Genomic DNA, 25,946 nt, shown 5'->3' with positions numbered 1-25,946 from the left:
AAATATTTTAATTATAACATATGTAATTGCTTTTATTTTGCTCACATTTTCATTTTTTAATTATGAACCTACAGGATGACAGCACAGTGTTTAAAAACAACAAAACACGCTTGGGCTGGGTAAAAAATGTATTTCTTGATTTTAATAGATTCTTATTTTAATGAACCAGTATTGATTCTTAAATCCCAGTCGATCTTTTGGTCTATGCTGTTTCAGCTGATGAATGAACAGTACATAGTGCGCCTCCCATCCAACAACACGCGACCTCTGATTGTGAATAATAGTAAATGTTTCAGCCCAAGTCCTTGGTACTATAACTATAATCCTCAGTATTACAGTAATAATACAGTATTTTTCTTCAGAAATAGTTTTTATTACATTCTTTGTTTCATAAGGCACACATCAAATCACAAAATGATGAAATACCACACATTGTTTGAACATAAGATCAAGTTTATTGACATAGAAAAATAACAAGTAACAACCACAAAACTTTTCCCACTAAGAAATTTACAAATATATACAAAATTAAGGTTCTGTGTAAATCCACAGGAAAGAATACATTATACCTTTAATAGCTTACTGTTAATTTAATTAATCTCAGTGTCTTTTAAAATTTGATTGGTCCTTTATCAGTAACTACAATAATCACAAAGCTTAGTTTGTACTGTAACTTGGCATCAGTGCTGTAGTAATGAGGAGAATGTGTCACATAGATACACTGCCCTCCAAAGGTTTGGAAACACCCCTGGCAAAGTGTGGTTTTGGACGATATCAGCATAAATCCTTATCATTTTTTGGTGCAAATACATTAAAGTAACTTGACATTATCACTGAATACCAGCAATAATAATTTTCATTCTGATGACATAATAATGGCAATATACACATGTCAAAGTCAGACAGCTGTGATGCCTGGTTACTGGTTTAAACCCGGGTTTTTAAAAGATTTTTGGGTCAGCACACCTTAATAGCTTCAACAATTGATTGCCAGTTAAGTTTAGAATACAATGAATTTAGGCCCAGATTATGCAGAGCTGAAATAGCCGCTAATGCTGGATATTTTGATGAATCGAAAATTGAAGTTTTTTCTATGCAAAACTGTTTATGTAATAAAATATGTTTTCGTAGTTTGTGTTGTCCCTTATCAGCACAAAGTAAAAAAGGATTCATACCAATATTCAGGATCCAAAACCCCACTTATCTCGGGCGTTTCCAAACTTTTGGAGGGCAGTGTAAGAAACTTATTACACAACTCTTTGAATTACTTGATTCTGATTGGCCACAGCATTCCACTCCATGCTCTCTCTCCTCACACATAATCAAATAATTTACACTCAAACCTATGTTTTACATACATTATTTATTATGTATAGAGTGGAATAAGTGGGATTATGTGCAGACAGCAAACCTCTGAAGATCTGATTTGTGTTATGTGATCTGAGCACATTCTTTAAACAGTAAATATAAAGAACCAACAACCACCAAAGACACAAGTCTGCTTTACATTACTTCATTCATCTAGAAATTCCCTTTCTTGCTACAGTACGGTACCCTTTTTCACTTTATTTTTAACAACCAAATCAAATATAAATCAACTGCTACAGTGAACACATACAAATGGAATAAAGTGAGCTAATTTCACCCATCGATGTACTTTGAGTCCATTGTATGACTGTCTCGTATAGAGAACGGCCTCCACGCGAGCACCTGCAGGGCTGTGACACACAACGGCACCACACACACCAGGTAAAACATGACACTGTGCAGGGACTGAAGAGCACTAGGAAAAGAAAGAGATGGAGAGTATTTCCTTGAATGCAATGGACCATTACCACCACTAGAGGTTGACAGACCATTGGCTGCTTACAGGGAGTGTTATGTAGCTTTATGTGAGTAAACATTCTAAAAAGTCTGTTTGGAAAAACTTGGGATATTTGATAAGTGGACTTACACTGGATCTGCAGCCTTCCCAACATCTTTCATTTCTGCATAGCCATATTGGTTTAGAATGGACACGACCAGCATAGGAGCCAGAGACTGTGCCGGCTTCGTGAAAAGAGCGTTGGTCCCAAAAACCATGGACGAGAGAGGAGAGCTGGTAAACATTTGAAAATTAGAAAATGGGAGAAAAAGTTGAATTACAGATCCAATGAATTAAACTGGGCTGTACAGTATTATTTTAATGTAAAGAATATAGTTTCTGTAAATAGTGTCGTACTATAATAAAAGGTATGCGTAGGAGTATGCACACTTAAGTAGCTAATATTTTAATGAAAAACTGTTTTGGTTTTGACAAACAATGGACCAAATACCTCCGTTTGTATTTCTGCAAGTCAGAGTCGATGATATCAGCCAGAGGCAAATTGAAGAGACTGAAGGCCGCCTGAACCAAGACCCTAAATCACCATCAGGGTAAAACATCACACATTCAGAGACAACGTTGAGTGATTCAAAATGCATAATTAGCTAAAAATGTTTATGGAAGTATGTGTTAGATATTTCAGTAATTAAATTGTTTTAGTAAAAATACACTACCAGTCAAAAGTTTTTGAACAGTAAGATTCTGCTCACCAAGCCTGCATTTATTTGATCCAAAGTACAGAAAAAAACAGTACAATGTTGAATATTTTTACTATTTATTACTGTGATTTCAAAGCTGATTTTTTAAGCATCATCACTCCGGTCACATGATCCTTCAGAAATCATTCTAATATTCTGAATTGCTGTTAAAAAAAAAAAATATGTTGAAATTATTTTGTTGAAAACAGCTAGAGTAGAATTTTATCAGGTTTCTTTGATGAATAGAAAGCTCAGAAGAACAGCATTTATCTGATATAAATCTTTTGTAACATTATAAATGTCTTATTCATCACATTTGATCAATTTAAAGCATCCTTGCTAAATAAAAGTATTAATTTCTATAAATTCTTTCCCAAAAAGGTACTGACTCCAAGCTTTTGAATGGTGTAGTGTATAATGTTACAAAAGCATTTTATTTAAGATAAATGCTAATCTTTGGATTTTTCTATTCATCAAAGAGTCCTGAACTGTTATTATTATTATTATTATTATTATTATTATTATTAATGTTTCTTAAACAACAAATCAGCATATTAGAAAGATTTCTCAAGAACCATGTGACACTGAAGACTGGAGTAATGATACTGAAAATTCAGCTTTGATCACTGGAATAAAATACATTTTAAAATATGTTCAAATAGATAGTTTAAATAGTGAAAATATTCAAAATTACTGTTTTTGCTGTGCTTTGGATCAAATAAATGCAGCCTTAGTGAGCAGAAGAGAAGAAGAGACTTCTTTTTAAAAAAATAAATAAATAAATATCACACTGTTCAAAAACTATTGACTGGTATTTTATATATCCACTGTAAATAAACATCATTTACTGCTATGCATTGTTACATTAGGGCATAACATTTTTTTATTAATTATTAATATCATTTTCTGTTAACTTGGTGAAAAACAGTGCTGAACGTTAAATATATTTTCATTTATTTCTTACATTAAACATTTTAAGTCTATTTGGTCACTGTTTGGTATTTGGTAGATGGAAAAAGGTCATCTTTTTTAAGCCTCTTAAGTAAATACCTACTGTTGAGCTAAATACTGTAATGATGAAGGATTTCTACATCACCCAGCCCTATTCAGCTAAAACACATAATCTGGCCTGCATTTGTAAAACCATTATTCACTGGGAAACATTGTAATACCTAATTACACTACTGTTTGGGGTCAGTATGTTTTTTTTTTAAGGAAAAAAAAATACTTTGTTCAACAAGGAAGCATTAAATTGATCAAAAATGCCAGTAAAGACATTAAATGTTACAAAATACACTTCAAATTAATTATGGTCTTTTGATATTTTATTCATCAAAAAATCCTGAAAAAAAGAAAGCCATCAGTGCCGAAAGCCTTGTGAGCAAGTGTGCCGACATATGCGGCATTGTGCTACAGGCATCCTGAGTTTGAATTCTGACCTGAGGACCTTTCCCAATCCTGCCCCCCTCTCTCTCTCCCACTCCGCTTCTTGTCTGCTCTACACTGTCCTATCATAATAAAGGCAAAAACTGCAAAAATTAATCTTAAAAACAACAAAACCATCTTTTTCAAAAAATCTTACCGACTACGAACATTTGAACAACAGTGTACATCTCTAAATGTATAAACTTCCCACTGAACACAAATGCCACAGATGTGCTGTAGCCCAGTGGTTCCCAACCACGTTCCTGAAGGCACCCCACCACTGCACATTTTGTATCTCTCCTTTGTCTGACACACCAATTTCAGGTCTTGGAATCGCTACTAATGAGCTGATGATTTGAATCAGGTGTGTTTGATTAAGGAGAGACATAGAAAACATGCAGTGTTGGAGGGCCTCCACTGCTGTAGCCATTCTCTTGTTGGAAGCACATATCTTGTTCTATCTTAACATATTTATGTCTTTAGCTTGATGGAGGGCAAAACGAACAGCGCTGTGCTGCGTAATTACTCACATGTTGGAAGTAAGGAACAATGCAAGGAAATAGTAGCTGCCGGAACCCAAGAGTAACATGAATACAGCAGCTCCGGCCTCCACATAGAAGGTGATCAGAATGAGTCTGTAGTAGCCAAACTTATGGAGAAGATTCTGGCTGCACAAAACCAACAACTGTAGAAGAAAACATAGAAATGTTAAAGATATTTAATAAATGATATTTAAGAGTTAGTTAGGTTTTGATTTCTATTTTGTCTCTTAGTAATGATGATAAATGCTGTTATCCTTAAAACTGTTTTGTTCTTTTGTTTTTTTTGTTTTTCCCCCCCAGTTCCAACCAAGTATGAATGAAAATATTTGTAATACTTGCTTCAACCAGCGTTGGAGGAAAGCAACTTTTATGCATTACAATATTGTGTTACTCCCTAAAAAAGTAACTAATTGCATTACTTAACAAGGAAAGTAATGCTTTAGATTACCTTTGCATTACTTTTTCTTACATGGACTGGGCTTGCAAACAAAAAATAAATAATAATAACACTCTTATTTCAGCCATCAATCAATCAAAACACAAATGTGATGTTAAAACACAAATGTTAAGTTACTTCTGCTTATTTGTATGGTTGAATTGGACCAACAGGTCAGCAGTGAGATCTGTATTTTGTTTGCATTTTAGAGTTTTTATTTACTGAATAATACTGAATTTATTTTTGTGTGAGATGCATAAATTATGTTGGCACAGTAGTGCACAACACATAGGACTATTTGTTTCTGTTGTGTTGCATCTCGTTTCCGCTGTAATGCACTAATTTTGTTGTGTTGTGACTTGTTTCTCTTGCATTGCAGCTTGTTTCTGTTGTGTTGTGCTAAATTTGTTGTGTTGCAACTTGTTTCCGTTGCGTTGCAGCTGTTTTCTGTTGTGTTGCTCTAAATTTGTTGCGTAGCGACTTGTTTCCGTGGTGCTGCGACTTGTTTCCATTGTGTTGTGCTAATGTAGTTGTGTTGTGGCTTGTTTCCGTTATGTTATGACTTGTTTCTGTTGTGTTGTGCAAATTTCATTGTGTTGTGACTTGTTTCAATTTTTTTGCAGCTTGTTTTCATTGTGTTGCAGTTTGTTTCCGTTGTGTTGCGCTAATTTCATTTCGTTGCGACTTGTTTCTGTTTTTTTGCAGCTTGTTTTTGTTGTGTTGCAACTTGTTTCCGTTGTGTTTTGCTAATTTCGTTGTGTTGCGGCTTGTTTCTGTTGTGCTAATTTAATTCTGTTGTGGCTTGCACTTACATGGAAACAAGAGAGATCTTAATCAATAAATATAAAAAACAAAGTAACTTGCTTTGGTAATTTGAAAAAAATAACTTACTAGTTACTTGAAAAAAGTAATCTGATTATATAACTCCCAACACTGACTACAACTATGATGTACCTGAGGGCAGATGAATCCAGCTCCATACATGACGCTCTTGGCAAGTGACGGCAGGACATCCTGAGGAATGAGGTGCTCTGCAAAAATCATGGTGAAGTTATTGCAGAACGTCACCATGAACACCTGGAAAAAGTTCATGATTACAAACAGCTGGAAGTCTCTGTTGGTAAGGATCTGCCAGGTCATGGACATCACGGAAGACACCGAGAGCGGCGGTTTCTCAGGACTCTGGGAACCTTCTTCAGAGGTTTTACTATCAAATCGACTCTCGCTGTTCAAGCCCGTGTACAGCATGCAAACACAGGCCAATATGGCCACAACCACACTGAAGCCCTGGAAGGCAGCAAAGTTGTCCATGTTTTCGGAAATGAGACCACAGAACAGCACACTAGAGGAGCCCATTAGAGACGCCACCTGGCTGTATTTAATCAGCCTCAGTCTGTTCTGATGGTGTCCGGAGATTTCTGCGAAGAGAGCGCACTGGGCTAACAGCACGAATGTGAGCATGCCGTCAAAAGCGCAGAGAGTCACCATGAGGTGGGCGCCACTCAGCCAGTCGTCTGGCTCGTACGTCCTCCACGGGAACCACGCTAACAAGAAAGCCAGACAGTACAGCGGGGCTCCGTATAAAATGGAGAGCCTTCGTCTTGAGCAACACTCCATACGTGAGTTGTCTTGCAAATATCCAAACAAGGGGTCATTCAGTGCATTCCAGATCATAAAGACAACCTGCGGAGACATAACTGTGGGATCTTTACTGGTCCACATAATATTTCAAACAAGCATTTTGTTGATTTATTTGGTTTGTATGATAATAGGGTATTAAAATGCATCTGAAAACATCAGTAACACATAATTAGGGGCTCAAACACATAGTTAAAATGGCCAAGGATCAGCAGTCTCCACATAAAAATGATTTGAAACTTGGAGGGATGGTAGTACTCACACCATCTATAACATCACCAAGGCTCACCGCAATCGGCCTGACGGGGATGCGCTCAAAAGTATGAAATCGCAGGCTCAAGTGTCTTATGTTGTAGGAATCCTTGGCTCACATCGGACAAAACGCATGCCTCAGATTCTGCAATATTTTCGGGTATTTTGCATTTTTTTTGAAAAACCTACTTTTTGCGAACCATTTCTAGGTTTTTCGCCTGATTGGAACCAAACCACTACAGGAGAGTGGAGAGTGAACATCAATATTTATCGACTGTCCATCGCGAAGGGATGCCAAAACGTTTGAAAGAGGCAGCCTGTACTAAAATGGCTATAACTTTCAAACGGAATGAGATATCTTCACCAAACTCACAACGCACACAAGAGCTGAACCTGAGGTCACATGAAAAAAGTTGCAGAGCTTAGACACTTGGTGGTACTATAAGATGCTATAAAACATAAAAACAAACATAACTATGCAACCGTTTGTCCTGTCGATGTGAAAATCAGTAGGCACAGTATTGGTCCAAAGTGCCACATGCGTCTATAAGGACATTTGTGTATCTCAAAATATGCCCGGCTATTAGACACCTATTAGACAAGGTTAAGGGAGGCTGATCCAAGTGAAACTCAGTGGGCCTGTTTGAAAGAAATCGGCCACCTTATTTTGCGAACTAGTCCTAAGTGTTTCACTCAATCTGGGAAAAAACACTGCAGTACAATTCTCTGGACTCTCTAGGTCAATAATTATCACAAAAAAAAATTTATTTACCTTTTGGGAAGCTATAAAGGGGTCGTTTAGAAATGGGGCCTGTCCAAATATGCCCAAAAGCCTATAAAGTCTAAATAAAAACTCAAAACTTCACAAAACCTGGTGAGCACATGCAACATGTGATTCTAAACAAGCATGCAAAGTTTTAGGGAGATCGGATCACACCTGCCACTATAACAATCATAAACAGAAAAAAAAAAAAACATTGGTTTCTATGCCAAATTACCTGTATTTACCAAAAATTATTTTTGAAATCATTGATTTAGTTGATTACAGGTTTTGCTAAATAATATGTAATGTCTTTCTTCCATATGTGCTTAAATGCCTTTGTTATTATGTTCAGTGTTTGATTTGAACTTCTATGAACATTTGATAAAGGTTGATATTTTGAGGAATGTTGGTAACCAAACAGTTCTGGTTACTAATGACTTTACATTGCATGGATAAAATAAAATAAAATTCAATAATAAAATAAAAGACAGGTTATGCTTAATTTGATAGTCCACTTTAGGCATTCAACTCTGCAAAAAACATTTCTTAGATATTAAGCAGACAGTGTACTAATACTCTGCAAAGTTACTTATAGTTTCCTTTAAAAACTGAAAGTTAGTGCTGACAACCACTGAAACAAACTGAAAGACACCTGTTTGTTAGCCTAAGGAACCTGTTCCTTCCTTGACTTTGCATATTGGGTCCTTCAGGTGGTTAGCTGGCCTTCCAGCCTGGTGAATCTGGTTAGGCGGGTCAATTTTGACGGTTTTAGAGGGGTTTAAGGCTTTTGTAGGGTGGAAGCTGGATAACCAGTTGAACATTAGCTTGGACAAGTTGGAAGACCAGCTAAACAAGCTTGATCTAGCTAAACTGGGTTAACTGGTTTAATGTACTGTACTGAAGTAAAGTAAATATTTTCAAAGCAAACAACTCTAATTATACCACAAAGTAATATTTTTTTACATGTTTGATTTTACTTTTAAACAAGTAAATCATGCGAATAAATAGTTTTTTCAAAATCATTTTTTTTTTTTTTTAGGGAGTCATATCTGTCCACTGTAGTGGACACCATGCATCAACAGTAGTGAGTCAATGGAAGTCATTGACTGGTCTGAAAAAAGCATGTTTTTAAAACATTTACTAACAGTAAATGGTATGAATACACATAAAAACAACAAGCTACTTAATGACGACACAGTAAAGTGAAGGGTAACAAAAGGTAAGAGTGTGTGTCTATGGGGCAGAGGTTTGTGGGGTGTGTGGGTGTGTGGGGTGGGGTGGGGGCAAGGGTGGTGGGCTATTCATACACAAGTGAGAACAAACACAAACACACACAAGCACAAACACCTTCCCACCACACACTTGAACGCAATTATGAACACATATCTGCACTCATACAGTGTATTCATGCTTACAGTTTCATAAGACCTAATTAGCAAATATAGACTGTAAGCATTTAATTAAATGATAAAATCTAAAGGCTATTTAATATTTCTGTTCAATAAAACCATTCAAGTGTAAAATATATCATAATTTTAATAAAATATAAAAAAATAAGGCAAAATCTATATATGGGCCCATAGCCAGAATGATACCTGTTGGTGCACGACGTCCACTGTAGTGGACAGATAAATATAGAAAAATATTGTTAAAATGTGGATGAAAGTATTTCTGACATCCTATTTAGCTGAAAAAAATATTTTTTGTACCTCTCTGGTTTTCTGAGAATAAAAGAATTTAACACTTATTCCTGAAGCACAAGGTGCATCCCCTTTTCCTGCCACTTCGAAAATATTATGTAATATCTCGAAACGAAAAAAAAGATACAAAGATAACAATTAAACGGAATTGTAGACAGCACTTTGGGGGTTCACCAGTTGGTGTTTGGGACATGATACTACATCTTAAATGGTTAAAAATGGCCTCCAAATAGCTGTCCATTGTAGTGACCACGATGCATCAGAGGGCTAATTAATAGTGTTCACCGAAAATACTGCTGACGAACGACCAATTTATTTCTACAACTGAGACATAGGCCTATAAGTGGAACTTTTTGTTTAATTATTCCACGACTTGTTACTGTTACACGACTACAGTAACATATTTGAAACATAAAATATGATTTACTGATCAGCATTGCTATCCCTGGTGAAAATATGCTGGTTAGGTAGGTTTTGATGCTGGTTTAAGCTGGTCATGTTGCTGGTCACGACCAGCATAAACCAGCAAAGGACCAGCTTAAACCAGCATCAACACCTACCTACCAGCATATGCTGGTTTTTTCACCAGGGATGGTACCTCATGGAGCTGGCAACATCACGGCATGTATTGTTGTTCTTATTACCAGCCTGGTTTATGGCACCTGGTGATAAATTAATTCATATGAACATATGAATGGACGGATAGAGATGTTTATCCTATCAACTGTGAATCAGTTTGAGCAATTTTGACAAAACATGCTACACTGAATTAGTCCGTACCATACTGCCCTCACTGCACCGCCAGTCAACCCTATGTCAAAAACCCGAACACACATAATGACTGACAGGCAGAAAGCGTTTCTGATTGGCTAAAAAGTGCGGGCCACTCCCACGACTCTGTATTGTTGTTTACAGAGTCTAGCGCTTGTACATGTCATTTTTAATACTTCTGTGGAATAAAAAATAAACTTATAGTCTTCAGAAGCTTTAGGAAAATACATTAACTTCCTATGGTTTTTAAGATTAATATGTTAAAACCTATAACAACTCACCTGTGATTGATGGAAGGCTGTCTCTGATATTTTGTACTTATTTAAGAATAGCTTTACATAGTAGAAACTAAAAAGGCTGTTCATCATTCCAGCACCAAACGTTGTCATGGAATAAGCCAAAGCAGCTGGATGAGCAAAGTGTCTCATGATGCTAAGACGGATGTTTGACTTGCTGGAAGTTAAAGTTTGTCTACAAAAGGCAAGCAAAATGCATGTGAAAGCTAACACTATTATAAAACTCATGCAGTCGCGGTTAATTAGTTAACTGTCCTGTTGCCAGAATATAAAAGATCTGATTAAAACACTTAAGTTTGCAGTATATCTACAAGTGAGCTCATTTTCTCATTGAAAAACAGTGCACTGCACCACTTCCTGGTATTCTGAAGTAGGCGTGGCTTGCACGTAAATCGTTCCAATAGTAAGCCGTCATTGGATAAGACGCCACGAAAGTCCCGCCCTCGCCTTCCAATTGGTCAACGCAGAGATCGGTTCTTGTTGTTATCCAGTCTACGCTCCATCGCTGAGTTTGCCACGTTGCTGTAGACACCGGTTCACACCGCTAGGGATTGAAACGCTGAAAGCCCGGGCTGCGTTTATCCATCGGACAAAGGGCGCTGATGTCTTAAAATAAACGGGAAGACAAACTAAACAGGCGATTGTTGTCGGCCTAAAGCTTCACCTGCAGTCGAGATGCTGACGGACGTGATAGTAGAGGAGGAATTTGATCGCAATGAAGAGGAGCTGTGGTACAGCAGGAAGGATTTGGAGCATGGTAAGACTATGTAGTGCTAAATGGTGGCATATGCTTTAAAAATACTAGGTTACATTTAAAATATTACGCTTCATTTGTACACCCGGACTACAGTGCTTGAGAAATACATGGCTACGGTTGTTAAGCATCAACTAACGCTGATGACGTTATGACGTGACTTTCTCAAAGGTCAGGTGAAATATTAGGGGAAAGCGATGTTGTTTAAATCTTGAGTGATATGAAATAATGAAAGGTGATTTTAAATAATAATACAGCTATGTTTAAGCTGTCTAACCGAAGGTCACACCCATGTAAACCCTTTAAATGCGCACTCTGACGTCACGAGCTGATGATGATACGTTTGAAACATACATCATGTCACAGTTTATTCAATATTATTAGGTTAAATTTAAAACATTATATTTGTGACGAACCATTGTTTTTTAAATGTTCAGAAAGCTATGCAATTTGTTGCCTTTCTACATGGTGTTTAGCTAATGTCTTTATTTTCTGAACATTTCTGTCCATTATACTTGTTTTATTATTCTACACATTTTATTATTGCACACTACCAGTCAAAAGTTTTTAAACAGTACGATTTTTAATGTTTTTTAAAGTCTCTTCTGCTAACCATACCTGCAATTTGATCCAAAGTACAGCAAAAACAAAAAATGTGAAATATTTTTCTATTTAAAGTAACTGTTTTCTATCATTTTAAATGTAATTTATTCGATTTAAAAAAAAAAAAAAGCATCATTACTCCAGTCACATGATCCTTCAGAAATTATTCTAATATTCTGATTTGCTGCTTAAAAATCATTTATTATAATTATAATGTTGGCAACAGCTGAGTATATATTTTTTTTTAGGTTACTTTGATGAATAGAAAGTTCAGAAGAACAGCATTTATCTGAAACAGAAATCGTTTGTAGCATTATAAATGTCTTTATCATCACTTCTGAACAATTTAAAGCATCCTTGCTAAATAAAAGTATTAATTTCTATTAAAATAAAAATAATAATAATGTTACAAAGGCTTTTTATTTCAGATAAATGCTGATCTTGGGATCTTTCTATTCATCAAAGAATCCTAATAAAATGTACTTAACTGTTTTAAATATTGATACTAATAATAATAATAAAAAAATGTTTCTTGAACTGCAATGATTTCTGAAGCATCATGTGACACTGGAGTAATGATGCTAAAAATTCAGCTTTGATCACAGGAATAAATTACATTTTTTTATATATGTATATTTAAATAGAAAGCAGTTATTTTAAATAGTAAAAATATTTCACAATATTACTGCTTTTGATGCATTTTGAATTAAACAAAGGCAGGCTTTGTGAGCAGAAGAGACTTCTTTAAAAAACATTAAAAATCTTTCAACTGGTAAGGGTGTATGTGTGTTTTTTGTGAATCAAACCCATGATTGCATTGCTAGCATCATGTACCAGTTGAGCTAAAGTAACTACTAGGTTAAGCACCATTATTGTCCATCTGAATCATCCCTAAAAAAATATGCTATTGTGAGAAGTTTATTGTTGATCTGGACTGTGACCTATTCACGTGGACTGTGTTTGGGCGTCTGGTGCTGGACTTGAGCATTCCTGCCGCTGGGTTTGGCAGGATAACGCCTACTAAGTCTACTCGATGTTTACTGCTCTGTCTTCTCTGTGTGTGAGACAGATCTCCACTTGGCCGCTGAGCTGGGCAAGACTTTGTTGGACAGGAACCATGAGCTGGAGCAGGGCCTTCAGCAGATGTACTCCACCAATCACGAGCAGCTGCAAGAGATTGAGGTGACATTTCTCCCACAGCTCCCAAAATCCACCACATCTGGTTTGTTTAACACTCCCCCCCGTGGCGCAGATCGTATGTTGTATGGATATGAAATTACATGTTCCTGGTCTTCGTATGATATGAGTGGTTGACATGGTTTACGTTCGTGATGGAGAAACAAAAGTGCGAAAGTTGTTTAAAATGAAATTTTATGTTTTTTTAAAATGTCACAACTATATGATAAAAAGCAGAAATGAGTTTAGTTTCACTGTCACTGTCGCTGTACTCATATGCACTCCACTAGTCTTTCCCTTCAAGGAAATGCGTAAACAGTGGGAGATTTCCTGTTTGATCCTCTTTCCTCGTTACGGTTAGGACAGCGTGCAAAAGGACTACTGCTATTTTTGACGCTGTATCTGTGACACCAATCATGAGATAAGACATTTACAGTGTTTGTGGTGTCCTGTTTGGCTAATGGCCTGGCTTGGCAATACGTTCTTATGCAATTCGTTTTCTAAGCGTAATGTTTTGAATGGTATACTATTCTTATTTTTGGCAGTGTATACAATACCAAACGTTTTGAATTGAAGATTGGAGGTTGTCTTTTAAAGAAGACTCTTCTGCTCACCAAGCCTGCATTTATTTGATCCAAAATATAGCAATTTTTTTTGCAATTTAAATAACTGCTTTCTATTTGAAAATATGTTAAAAATGTGATTTATTCCTGTGATCAAAGCTGAGCTTTCAGCACCAGTCTTCAGTGTCACATGATCCTTCAGAAATCATTCTAATATGCTGATTTGCTGTTCAAGAAACAATTTTATTATCACTATTTAAATCATTTGAGTATTTTTATAGGATTATTTGATGAATAGAAAGATCCAAAGATCGGAATTTATCTGAAATAATTTACGTTTATCTTTTGTAACATTATACACTATACCATTCAAAAGGTTGGAGTCATATAATTTATTTTATTTTGTTTATTTTATTTTTTCGAAAGATATTATAGAAATGAATACTTTTGTTTGGCAAGGATGCTTTAAATTGATCAAAAGTAATGATAAAGACATTTATAATGTAACAAAAGATTTCTGTTTCAGATAATTTTTTTTTCTGAACTTTTTATTCATCAAAGAAACCTGCAAAAAAAAATCTACTTAGCTGTTTTCAACATAATACATGTTTTTGAGCAGCAAATCAGAATATTAGAATGATTTCTGAAGGATCATGTGACTAGATGAGGCAAAAAAAAATCAGCTTTGAAATCACAGAAATAAATTACATTTTCAAATATATTAAAATAGAAAACAGTTATTTTAAGTAGTAAAAATATTTCAGAATTTTACTGTTTTTTTGCTGTACTTTGGATCAAATAAATGCAGGCTTGGTAATGTTTAAAAACATTAAAAACCTTACTGTTCAAAAACTTTTGACTGGTAGTAAAGCTAATGTACACTGTGAACAGATGGCATGTTTTCCGTATGTGCAGAATGTCATGATATCACATCACATTTGCCAAAATTTGCATGTGTATAACAAAGCACACTATGCACAATGTTGTATCCCACAATATCAGCTTACTTCACCTCCTAGTGCTTTTGTTGTTATGAATTACATGATCTCCATTTTGATCATTTGATCAGACTACCAAAATATTTAAACATAAATTGAATAAAATTGCATTTATTTTCAAGATGATAATGCCATGTTCACATGCATGTTATAAAGGCATGTGATAACAGTGTATTGTATTATTAATTTAAAGGTCAATTGATGCATAATGCATACTTCCATATTCCAGTAGTTTACAGTTTGCAGTACTCAGTAAGCTAGTATTCCTACTTAAATCTTATATCTCAAACAAACTTTAGGGTTTAACAAAGCTTGGCTTTATGAAAAACAGCTGCTGATGACTTGATGTTTTCTTTATCCTGGTTTTAAAACTGGATTGAATGTTGTAAGTGTAATAAATAGTTTCAAATTTACTTGATGATATATTCTCTATATTCTGTTGTCTCTCTAGTTAAACATTGACTCATCTGTAACAATGTAGTGGGAAGTTTTAATTGCAACATGAAATCACTCTTCCGTCTCTCATAGTAAAACATTGACAGAAGAGCAGGGAAATGTTTACAAAGCCACAGCTGCATTTGGTTGTGAAATGTCATTGTAACTTGTGAAAATTGGGCCTGTGGTTTGCCTAAGAGCATCTTTAGCATCGTCTTGCTCTGAATGATGAAGTCTGTGGTATCCACCATGTTTTGCGATGTGGAAGTAAGCTTTGTGAAGGTGTTAGACTTCTGATTCATTAGGCGCTATAGGTAAATAACTAGAAGAATAACACAGTGTAGTAAAAGGTAAAACTATTTGTGCTACAAACAAGTGTGTTTCTGACTGATAACACATTAAATGAATCTAATAAGAAATACTAGTTTGCAACATCAAGTAGCATAACAAGCTGTTTTGTACAAGGGCAAATCCAGCGTTATGGATGTGACATACAGGGTTAGGGTTAGTTAGGGTTAGTATAAATGCTTGGAGAATATACCAAACCCTTGTTGAAAGAGTCTAAACATTAGAAAAATATCAGTCTATGCATGAGTTTTCAATGTTTAAAAAAGGGAAATAATCATGTGTTATACAGTTTTTGAGAGACTACATACTTTGTAGGACTTCTGCGAATTGAAATGCACAAACCAGACGCAATAATACCCAACAAATAGAGAAGTGATGGCTCTTCACAGAGAGTATATTTGTTACTTTATTTGATGTGTCTATTTATGAGGAATATGTACTTTTATGGATGTGACAAGCCTGAAAATAGCACTTACCAGACTATGGAAAATCATGCACTATAAAAAAAAAAAAACAAACATAGGTATTTGAACCACCTAATGTTGACATCAGTGCTATCAGTATAGTAAAAACCTTTGGTAACTTTATTTTTTCATGGTAAGGTTGACATCTGCGTGGAATTACCCACAACTAAAATAACTTTGGAATGAAAGACACAGGAAGTCTCGCACATTCAAGTTAAAAATTGCTGCGCCTGCTCTTACATTAAAAATAAAGTTGTTACTTTCAAGGGTGATAACAGATGGCCAAAACGGGGGCTTAAAAGGGTCATGACATGGATTTTTTATTTTAATATGTTCCTTGAGGTTTATCTATAATGTTAAGAGTTTTTTTGCACAAAAAACAAAAATGATTATTTTCAACCCTCATTCTGAACCTCTTTCAGAAACAAGCTGTTTTAAGGTATGGGTTCTTAAAGACTTCAGTCAGAAGTCTTTTCACTACCAGCAACAAAAAAATTTGGTTGACCATTCTGTGCTTGTTAAGCAGGGAAATAGCTAAAAATGGCCAAATATGGATATTCTTAAGGCTTTCAATGTTAATTTGAGAATTTCGGAATACAGCTGTTGTTCTCAACCAGGGGGCCGAGGTCATGTTCTCAAGATGACTTAAAATCATCAAAACAAGCTAAAACAACTAAAAATCTACATATTTCTAATTTTGAAAACTGTTTGTTTCCTTCGAAGAACCAAGGACCTACAAAGATTTTGTAAATGAATCAAATATTAAAATGGCATTGAAAGAACATTCGGCTTCTTTAATGTGTAGAGTTCTGAAATGTAATAATCTTCATTTAAATTGATTTTATTTAATTTACAGAAACTACGAGTGCCCATAGATCAGAAGTCATTTTATTGATTTTGCAAACAAATCGTTGAATCAGTTCAGAATTAATTCTTTGAAATGGACAATGTGATCTTAATTAAACTTACCAGTCCTAAGTTAACACATTTTTGCTATTAGGGAAAATAAATGTGAAACATATTGTTGATATTCAAAATATCATCCAGCTAACCCCTACCTGATCTCGTGACGAAAACGTACATGTGGGAACTTTTTCACAAGACAAGAAATATGTACCAATAAGTACATATCACTGCAGTTTCCAACATAAATGAACACTGGAGGTGGTAAAACAGCGAGCATTCGTAATCGTTTTCGGACACAGTTATGATTACAACTCTATTTGTTACGCTTTCCAAATGTAACAAGCTTGCTCTGTAGCTCAGCTGGCATGGAATTAGACTTAGGATGTGGAACGAATCCTGTGGAAAAAAAAACAAAACAAAAACAAAAAAAACATGCCTCACGATGAAAGAACTGAAAGATGAGAGACTGAAAAACAAGATAAAACAGCATGCTTGCGATTGTGTTTTTACGTCACATTGGCTTTTGTTCATATTATCGAGTAGGTTTAGGTGCAGTGCAAAAAATTTGATTTCACATCAAATTTGTCACACAACGTACGTGGTACTACATATTTTGTGTCCTGAAAAAAAGTTCCCACAGATGTTTTCATCACAAGATCAGGTAGGATAATCCAATCTGATGCACAAATATTTGAAGACTTGTTTTTGTATTGCCTCTCGCAGTACCTGACCAAGCAGGTGGATCTCCTGAGGCAGATGAACGACCAGCATGCCAAAGTTTATGAGCAGCTAGACTTAGCAGCACGAGACCTGGAGAAAAGCAACCACAGACTGGTGCTGGAGAACCGCACGGCCCAGCACAGAATCCAGAGGTGAGGACAAATCCAGATCTCTCTGCCACAGCACTGATCTCCAACATGCTGAAACATGCATCTTGTTCTTTATCTGCAGTCTAAGCGAGACCATAGATGGGTTGCAGACTCATATGGAGGGTCTTCAGAAGCAGGTAGACGAGCTGAAGACGTCTCAGTCCAAGAGAGACCTGGCGGCTGCGCGCCGCAGCCTCGGTGCCCAAAGCATGTCCTGTCTGAAAGAAATCTATGATCTGCAACAAGACAAGTGAGTCTGGAGCCAAATAATGCCAACAAATCTCTTTCATTCACATCAAGATCACGCAAACACTCATGTCTCAGCTTGTCAGGTTTGACTTTGTGCTGAAGATCTTGCTTGTACTTTTATATTCTGTTTTAGCTTTAACTCCAAAAAGAAGTTTGTGTTTGTCAAGCCATTTTAATTTAGGTTGGGACTGTAATTGTGGCACTGACTGAAGTGGACGTCTCTCTCCGTGACGTCCAGCTCATGAATGACCTCTCTGAGTACTGTAGTGTTAGGACGTGCTGACTGGGCATCTTAAGGGCCTCCAAAGCCAGACATCATAATCTGACCTGGCCCTTAATCCAGTAATCCCTGATCTAATCCATCAATGCTGCAGAAGCTAATACGGAGCTAGAAGTAAACAATGTGCAACAGGTCCTCAAGAGGTTTCTATAGATGCATTCAAAGGGGGTCATACCATAATTGCATTTGTACCAAATCTGTTATCCAACACTAGATGTTTTTCTTTAACAGTATCGACCAGTAATGTTCATATCAAACAACTCCTGAAAAAAACAACTGAGTGGACTCATGATCGTATCGTCTTGTAGGTACTTGAGCTCAGAGAGCCTGCAGGAGGAGAAGTCCTGGCCTGCACTGGATAGCAGACATGTGGAAGAAGAGAACTCCACCCTGCAGCACACCCTTCACAACCTCAAGGTGCAACTTGCATCTGAGCGAGCCCGACGGGTGGAAGCCGAGCGTGAGACAGAGCTGACGGCGCAAGAAAACAGCGCTCTGGAGGAGCGCCTGCATCTGCTAGAAGGAGCACGCCGTCGACAGGCCGAGCTGGAGGCCGAGGTGGAAGAGCTACGGCAGCTGTGGCGCTCTGAGTCAACCGGCGCGAGACTGACAGAAACGCTCCTGCCTGACAATGTTTTCTTCGCCATGGAGGAAAGAGTGGGGGCGGGGCATGAGGAGGAGCAGCTGGAGGCGGAGTTTCCTCAGGGGAGGCGGCGCTGCAGCAGCGAGAGCTACGTCCGCGGGGCTCGAGCTGAGGATATCCGACGCGGACACGAGCGTACGTGCATCCGCCGAGCTCAAGCGGTGAAGCAACGTGGGATCTCGCTTCTCAACGAGGTGGATGCGCAATATAGTGCGCTACAGGTAAAATACGAAGAGCTGCTCCGCCGTTGCCAGCAGGGGGCGGACAGCCTCAGCCACAAAGCCGTCCAGACGCCTACCGCTCCGGCACAGCGCCGCAAAAGCCAGGCGACCACAGCAACAGACACCGTCTGCCTCGCAGACGAGCTCCACCAGCCAGAATACAAAGCCCTGTTCAAAGAAATCTTCAACTGCATTCAGAAAACCAAAGAGGACCTGAGTGAGAACAGGGCCGGGCAGAGTCAGTGAGCATGTATGCGAGTTGGCAGTATTGTAAATCTTCAGTGTAGTGATTTTTCAGTGTCGCTTTGCGTGATTTCATGGACGTGTTTGAGAGTTTTAACAGCGCTGTGGTCTTTTTGTGTGTGTCGATTGCACTATAAAACCTGTGCCTATACACCGAACCATCCACATCCAAAACCTGCAAATGCAGTAGACCTGACAGGTGTTTTTCTACTTTTTAAAGTCTTATTCCTATGATTGAGGCACATGAGATGTGTGGATCTCTGCGATACAGCCATATGTGACACCTGAGTGCATTAAAAGCACATCTTGATTTCGTAGAACCACATCTGTGTCAAGACTTAACCGTCCAAGTGCAGAGGGTAAATTATTATTACTAACAACTAACTTAATGTAAGTGATACGCCTGATAAGGTGAATCTCACAAAACAAAGAACGAGAAGTTTCACATGAAAATCAGAATATTGTAAATTAAGCCTGTTTTTAGGACAATTTGATTTGCTTTGCGACTTTTTGATGACAATTAAGCACATTCTATTAGAGCTGCAAAACGATTGATTCAAAATATGTTTTTTTACATACTATGTGTGTGTACTATGTATATTATGAATATATAAATACACACGTTTATATTTTTAAAAAATATTTATAAACACTTTATATAATTTTTATTATATATAAATATAAATATTTTACATATAAATGTAATATATATTTCCTTAATATACACATATATGTGGTGTATTTATATATACACATACTAAATATACACAGTACAATCATTTGGTATGTAAACAAACTTTTTTTTTTAAATCGTGACTAATCGTTTTGCGACTTTACTATAATAAAAATTCTGATTTGAAATTTTTAATTTTTAATTTGTAAAATATTTCTACATCAAAATAGTATTTTTTGAGCTAATTTCAGCTAAATTTGGGGCAATAAAATACTATTACAATAATTAAAAACATAAATCAGGGGCTTAATTTTCCAAATGCAGAATATCTTTTCTTTCTCAAAAATGTTTTTGTGAAATTCATCTAATAAACCTTAAAAACAAACAAACAAAAAAAAAACTAACAAACATGATTAAGGAATTCAGTAGTAGGACAATATGTAGCCATATTCTTTTAGTGTCTAGAAATTTCACAAGCAATATTACAATTCTTATTTAAAAGAAAAGACTGCATGTGATTTCAATGACATTACTAACAATGATATTTGAGGTAATACCGTTTGCTGCTTTTCTAAATTGTCTGGTTACCTCAATGGTTTGATGTGCTAGCGAAACAATTAGAATTAGATCATGTAAATATGCAGTATGCTTGAAATTCTCATGTGACTTTGTGTGAATAGTTTGTTTAGAGCAAATCGTAGTTAAAATGTTTGGCAGCCACGTTCGCTCAAGTTCCCAGCACTTTGTTTTGACGTTCATGTAAACACCACTGTGAAACTATGCACTTTAGACGACAGGCCTATGGTCAGTTTTTGTTTTATTTTTATTTATTTAATTTGTTTTCATTCATTGTTGGAATCCAGAGATTTTATTTATTTTCTTGTTTGGTATTCATTCACCGTTTTCTAATTTTTATTTTTTTTCTCTCGCCTGTTGGTTTAGGTCAGCATTAGATTGTTACCAATATCTTGATGGATATAAAGTTGGAAATGTACTAAATGAGGGTGTTATATGTTTGAGGATCGAAGGCTATTGAACAGATGATTTGACTGAGTTACTTAAATGTTACACCAGCACAAAGTAGAACATTTTATGTAAGTTTTAAGTAGTTCTCCGGTCAGTGTGGTTTAACAGTTTGTCAAACAATACCTAATTATTGTCGGCTTATGTGTTTGTTAACTTGTATTTCATAACACAAACCATGCGCTACTTAATACTTAATCAGGATCATGTTCAGGTTCATTTTGGAGCTGTTAAATGCCTCGAGTTGGACAGTATAAGTAGGCTCTGACTTTGTAGATCAACATATTGCGTAGATGACTAGGAATGTGATGTATTAAGAAAAAGAAAGAAAAAGAAAGTGTTTTTGATATGACCGATGTCTTAAATAGCAGGCGGAGATCACAGGGAAAAGTTCATGGATGGATGGGTCTAAACAAAGAAAAATATTTGAATAATGTCTTGAGGGAGGAAAAAATATTGTGGTGTTTTGCATTTCTGATCTTATTGCTTTATTTCAGTGTTTAGGAAAATGGTGCTACTGTATTGCAGCCATTCAAAATGATATGCTTGTTGGTCAGCATTGTGTTAGAAGGCTACAGTGTGCATGATCAGATGTAAGTGTGCAGCAGAAATATAGCTCTTGTGCTCAAGATTTAAAAAAAGAGAGAGAAAAAGTTTGTTTCACTTCAGCAGTGTTCTTGAATCGTACAGAGGTAAATTGACCAAATCTTAAATGCAGAGCAATTATGTGCTCTCAATAGAATTTCTTTACTATGACATCTTGCAGGTAAAACAATCAATTTGTCATAACCACGTAAAAGTCGTGTTTATATTTGTCGAGAATGTACAAAATTAAATCGATTACCTCTTCCGTCCAGATTCGCATAAATCTCGTTTTATGCTGAAATCGGAGTTCAGTGTTTTAAGTCAAAGACTTTAAATAGTTTTCTACATTATTTATTATTGATAATCAACTGCTGATTATAAAATTCGACATGTTTAGTGAAGGAATGCACAATCTGATTATTAGCGGTGCTGAATATGCAAGGTTCTTCTCAGAAATACTATAACTTTGATGCCTTTCTGAAGATCAATGATCTGTGTATGTAACGGCATGACTAACATCTTATTTGGGTTATCCTGAAAATAAAACTGTATGAATGAACCAATTACACTTGTTCTGGTTTTATTTAATGATGACATATCCAACATAACATCTGATTTGTATGACTTTTTATAGAAATATTTTATCATTGAAAAGAAATTACCTGGAAGCAGGTTCAGCGATGAGTTACATATTAGTTTGCAGTTTTGCTGCAAACAATTGTGTGTTCCACCATGTAAAAACCTCAAACAAGACAGAATCATCTTAAAATTCAGTCGTGTATTCGGATTTTTCTCTTTGTTTAGCTATTATATGATGTGTACAAAACGCGGGTAAGCATAGATGTTTTAGCTGCGTCTCATTTGGAAGGCTGCTTCCTATGGAAGCCCGTTTCCGCCACTAAATAAAAAAAAAAATATATATATATTTGCAACTTTTTATCTCACAATTCTGACTTTTTTTCTCAGAATTCCGAGATACAAACTGGCAATTCTGACTTTTTTTCTCAGAATTGTGAGATATAAAGTCGCAATTGCGAGTTATAAAGTCAGAATTATAAAGTCAGAATTGCGAGATATAAAGTCAGAATTGTGAGATATCTCTGATTCTGCGAGATTCTGACTTTATAACTCGCAATTGCGACTTTATATCTTGCAATTCTGACTTTATATCTCGCAATTGCGACTTTATATCTTTAGTTTAGTTTATCTATAGTTTGTATCTCGGAATTCTGAGAAAAAAAAAGTCGCAATATTTTGTATTTATTTTTTTGTTTAGTGGCGGAAACGGGCTTCCATAGCTTCCTAGGGCTGCAAGTCGATTCCAAAAAAAAAAAATAGATTCCGAGGCGTTGGGAACCGAGAGTCGATTCCATCAAGGGGAATCGACTCCCCATTCATAGCCGTTTTCAGTTAAACAAGCTTATCTATGGGCGCCTCTCAGATGAAAGGCTGCATCATACGAAGGCTGCATATCTCGGCTGCTGTCATCAAACGTCGATGAACTTCGATTCACGAAAATAAGCTGAATGAAAAGAGTCAGTACTGAGCTCGTTTGAGTTTGAGGATGCAGCCTTGCTCGCTAATAGTGATTGGAAGTCTGATTCGTTTCCATGAAAAGGTTCTTTAAGATAGATCGTTTTAATGAATCAGTTCAAAACGGTTCAGAAGTTATTTTACAGTGGAACGGCTTTATATTGTCCACAGTTTTGAGCGGTGCACGACAGAATAGATCATGATCGAGGGTCACGGATCAGTACTCAGTGTTCTGGTTATGTTGTTTCAGTGTGCAGTTTGTTAATTTTCCAGCAAGCAAGCAAAACAAAAAAAACATGCATACCGTTGAAGTACACATCATTCAGCTGAACTGTGCCTTGTTCAGTTCATGCAATAAACACGTGTCCACTGCTGCGCTGTGGGCTATGGCTAATTTAATGTGCAATGCAGACAAAATTACAATTTAAATACAGAAATGTATCATAATTTTTTAAAATAAAGCTTAATATTATGATAAGGCTGTTTATATCCTGTAGTCGTGGCGAAATTAGGTCCGCTCTAAAAAAAAACAAGAATCAAAAACAACAAGGAATCGATTCCAGAAACAGGAATCGGAATCGGAGTCGATTCCAAAATCCTCGGAATCGAACAGCCTGACTTCCTCCGGAAGTCGCATTTGAAGGCTGCACGCATCATCGGGGGAAGTCTCATTTCAGAAAAGTAGCTTATTCTGGTTACTTTTCGTAAATAAGACATCCTTAATGATGTGCGCAGCCTTCAAATACGGCCTTCGAAAGATGCAGCCTGAAAATAGATGCAGCTTATGTTCACTGTGTGACTTTTGATTTGTGGTGCCATCGTGGTATTATTGAAAATGTTGATGAGGTAGAGTTTTAGTAAACCGCTCAAGAAGATGCAAAGTGGATTCACAGCACATTTTTATTCAACTTATTCATTTATAACTGCTAAAGAGCTTTCTCGTGTCACAGTTGTAGCTTGACATCACAAACCTAACAGACACAACTTATGGAAAAATACCGTGCAAAGTCCTGAAGGCAACAGCTGACAAAGTACAAAGCAAAATCGAAGATTATATCACAATACGCTTGCTTTTACAAGTACAGCCTCAGAATATAAAACATTTCATTGGCATTCATGCTGTTAACTAGTTGCTCCAAACCTTTATAGACATCAGGTCAAATCAAAAATGTCTCACTTTGAACATATTTCCAAACACACCACTCTATTACGTCTATGTCATCTGAGTTGACATTTCTTGTGTTTTATGAACGCATATGACACAAATGTAATACTTTGAAGGAACACATTCAGACCCAGTCTCACTCATTCCCCCAACACACACCAGCACAGTTCATATGGGGTTTATCAAGTGATAAAACAAACTAAGATTTATAACAGTGTTATGAAATGACAGAACTGTGATGTGTACAGTATGTATTGCCTCTCTCTGTGTGTTTTTGCCTACAGCATTGTTTTTTTCTGCCTCAGTATTATTATACTTTCTTTCAAACTGTACTTTAAAATTTACCTTTTTTTTTTTAGCTTATTTGCTGAGGTAGAGACAAAAGGCCTGAACAAAATATAACTCAGTGTCCTTTGGTATGAATGAACATAGAGTGTTAATTAAAAAGAATATGAATGAAAAAAAAAAAAAACTGTGCACTGAATGAACAAAGTGTTTCTTTTGCAATGCGCACATTTAGGAAATGCAACTATAAATAGGCTACACTTTATTTTATTGGAAGACCACGGGCAAACTATCTTAAATAAATAGTAGACATTGCTGTAGAATTCACCAAGACTAACTTTTCCAGCATCACAAACAATCAATTCGCTGTCTGCCAAGATCACACTGCTTTTTCTTGCCTATTTTAATGTACTGCAGACGTAATAAAAAAGAAACTATAATTAATTCTGGTCTAAGTACTAACAAACATCATTTTAAAACATATGTACTAGTTAATTTCAATTATGTTAGTCACAGTCAAAAAATGATATACTAGTTCCTAAGCAGCTCTAAAGGTTATGTTTCAAATTTACACCAACCCTAAATCACATGCCTCAGTTCCCTCACGACTATATAGATAATATCTAATGTACAACAACAAAGTGATTATTGTTTCTGAAGTGGTGTGGCATTGTGGTTAAAGATCTGATCTGGTAAGTAAAACATTGTAGGTTCAAAATAGGGGTGAGCGATATAGCAAGCAATGTAATATTATATCTTTTTTAATATACATTTCTTTTTTCAGCTTTCAGATGATACAAATCTAAATATAATCATCTGAAATTAGAGTCTTAAATACAGTTAAAATTTGTTTAAAATAACCAATGCAAGTTTTCTCACACAGATTTGAAAAATATCATGAATATAGAACAATACACAGTCAATTTAACAGCAGTAATTGTGAATGATGATTTTTCCATTTCCATTTTTAGTACTGCTACAAATTAATCAGTTCATTGAAGTGGTCTAAAATGATAGTTCACCCAAAAATGAACATTTTGTCATCATTTACTCACCATCATGCTGTTTCAAACTCATAAGACTCATGACATGGAAGCTTGTGTATTTGTCACACACCTCACTGGTTCTTGTGAATCACACACATTTTAACTTCCATGTTTACTATATATGATGTGCTGTATATATGTGTCGTCGTCTTGGAATTATAAAGTTCTGTCTGCATTCTGAGCAGTTTTGAGATACTGAGCTTCAAAGTTTAGGATTTCCATAGACTTTTATATGTAGAACCCTTTTTGTTTTCTAAAAAAAAAAAAAAAAGGCCCAAAATGTACACAGCATACAAAAGAACATTACATAGTATAAAATAGAATAAGAATATGTGAATAACTCAATTTTGACAAAAAACGTTAGATGGAACCTTATAATTCCAAGGTGACGGTGTGTTTATATGCAAATGATACCTTTGTGCCTTAAAAGATCCAAAAAGGTCATAAAGGCATCATCAAAGTTTCAGTTACCTGGGCTTTCAATGGAGAGACAGAAATT

General features: G+C 36.0%; 2 protein-coding genes across 2 annotated transcripts; one reads left to right on the top strand and one right to left on the bottom strand.

The window, feature by feature from the left end:
• Window positions 1-447: 447 nt before the first annotated feature.
• mfsd13al (major facilitator superfamily domain containing 13a-like) lies at window positions 448-10,750 on the bottom strand. Its single transcript, XM_051104088.1, has 6 exons — window positions 10,371-10,750; window positions 5,920-6,648; window positions 4,518-4,672; window positions 2,316-2,399; window positions 1,955-2,098; window positions 448-1,783 (listed from the first exon to the last, which is right to left on the bottom strand). Exons 1-6 carry the CDS (start codon window positions 10,611-10,613, stop codon window positions 1,642-1,644), a joined length of 1,497 nt encoding a protein of 498 aa, XP_050960045.1. The 5' UTR covers window positions 10,614-10,750; the 3' UTR covers window positions 448-1,641.
• A 121-nt stretch (window positions 10,751-10,871) lies between these two features.
• cdr2a (cerebellar degeneration-related protein 2a) lies at window positions 10,872-21,981 on the top strand. The gene is made up of 5 exons (XM_051104087.1): window positions 10,872-11,142; window positions 12,812-12,924; window positions 17,356-17,504; window positions 17,584-17,751; window positions 18,339-21,981. Exons 1-5 carry the CDS (start codon window positions 11,061-11,063, stop codon window positions 19,138-19,140), a joined length of 1,314 nt encoding a protein of 437 aa, XP_050960044.1. The 5' UTR covers window positions 10,872-11,060; the 3' UTR covers window positions 19,141-21,981.
• The last annotated feature ends 3,965 nt before the right edge of the window (window positions 21,982-25,946 follow it).

Source organism: Labeo rohita, unplaced genomic scaffold (genome assembly GCF_022985175.1).
Source record: "Labeo rohita strain BAU-BD-2019 unplaced genomic scaffold, IGBB_LRoh.1.0 scaffold_63, whole genome shotgun sequence".
Taxonomy (NCBI): Eukaryota; Metazoa; Chordata; class Actinopteri; order Cypriniformes; family Cyprinidae; genus Labeo; species Labeo rohita.
The sequence above is the reverse complement of the archived record's forward strand: the minus strand, read 5'-3'. Positions and strand labels throughout refer to the sequence as shown.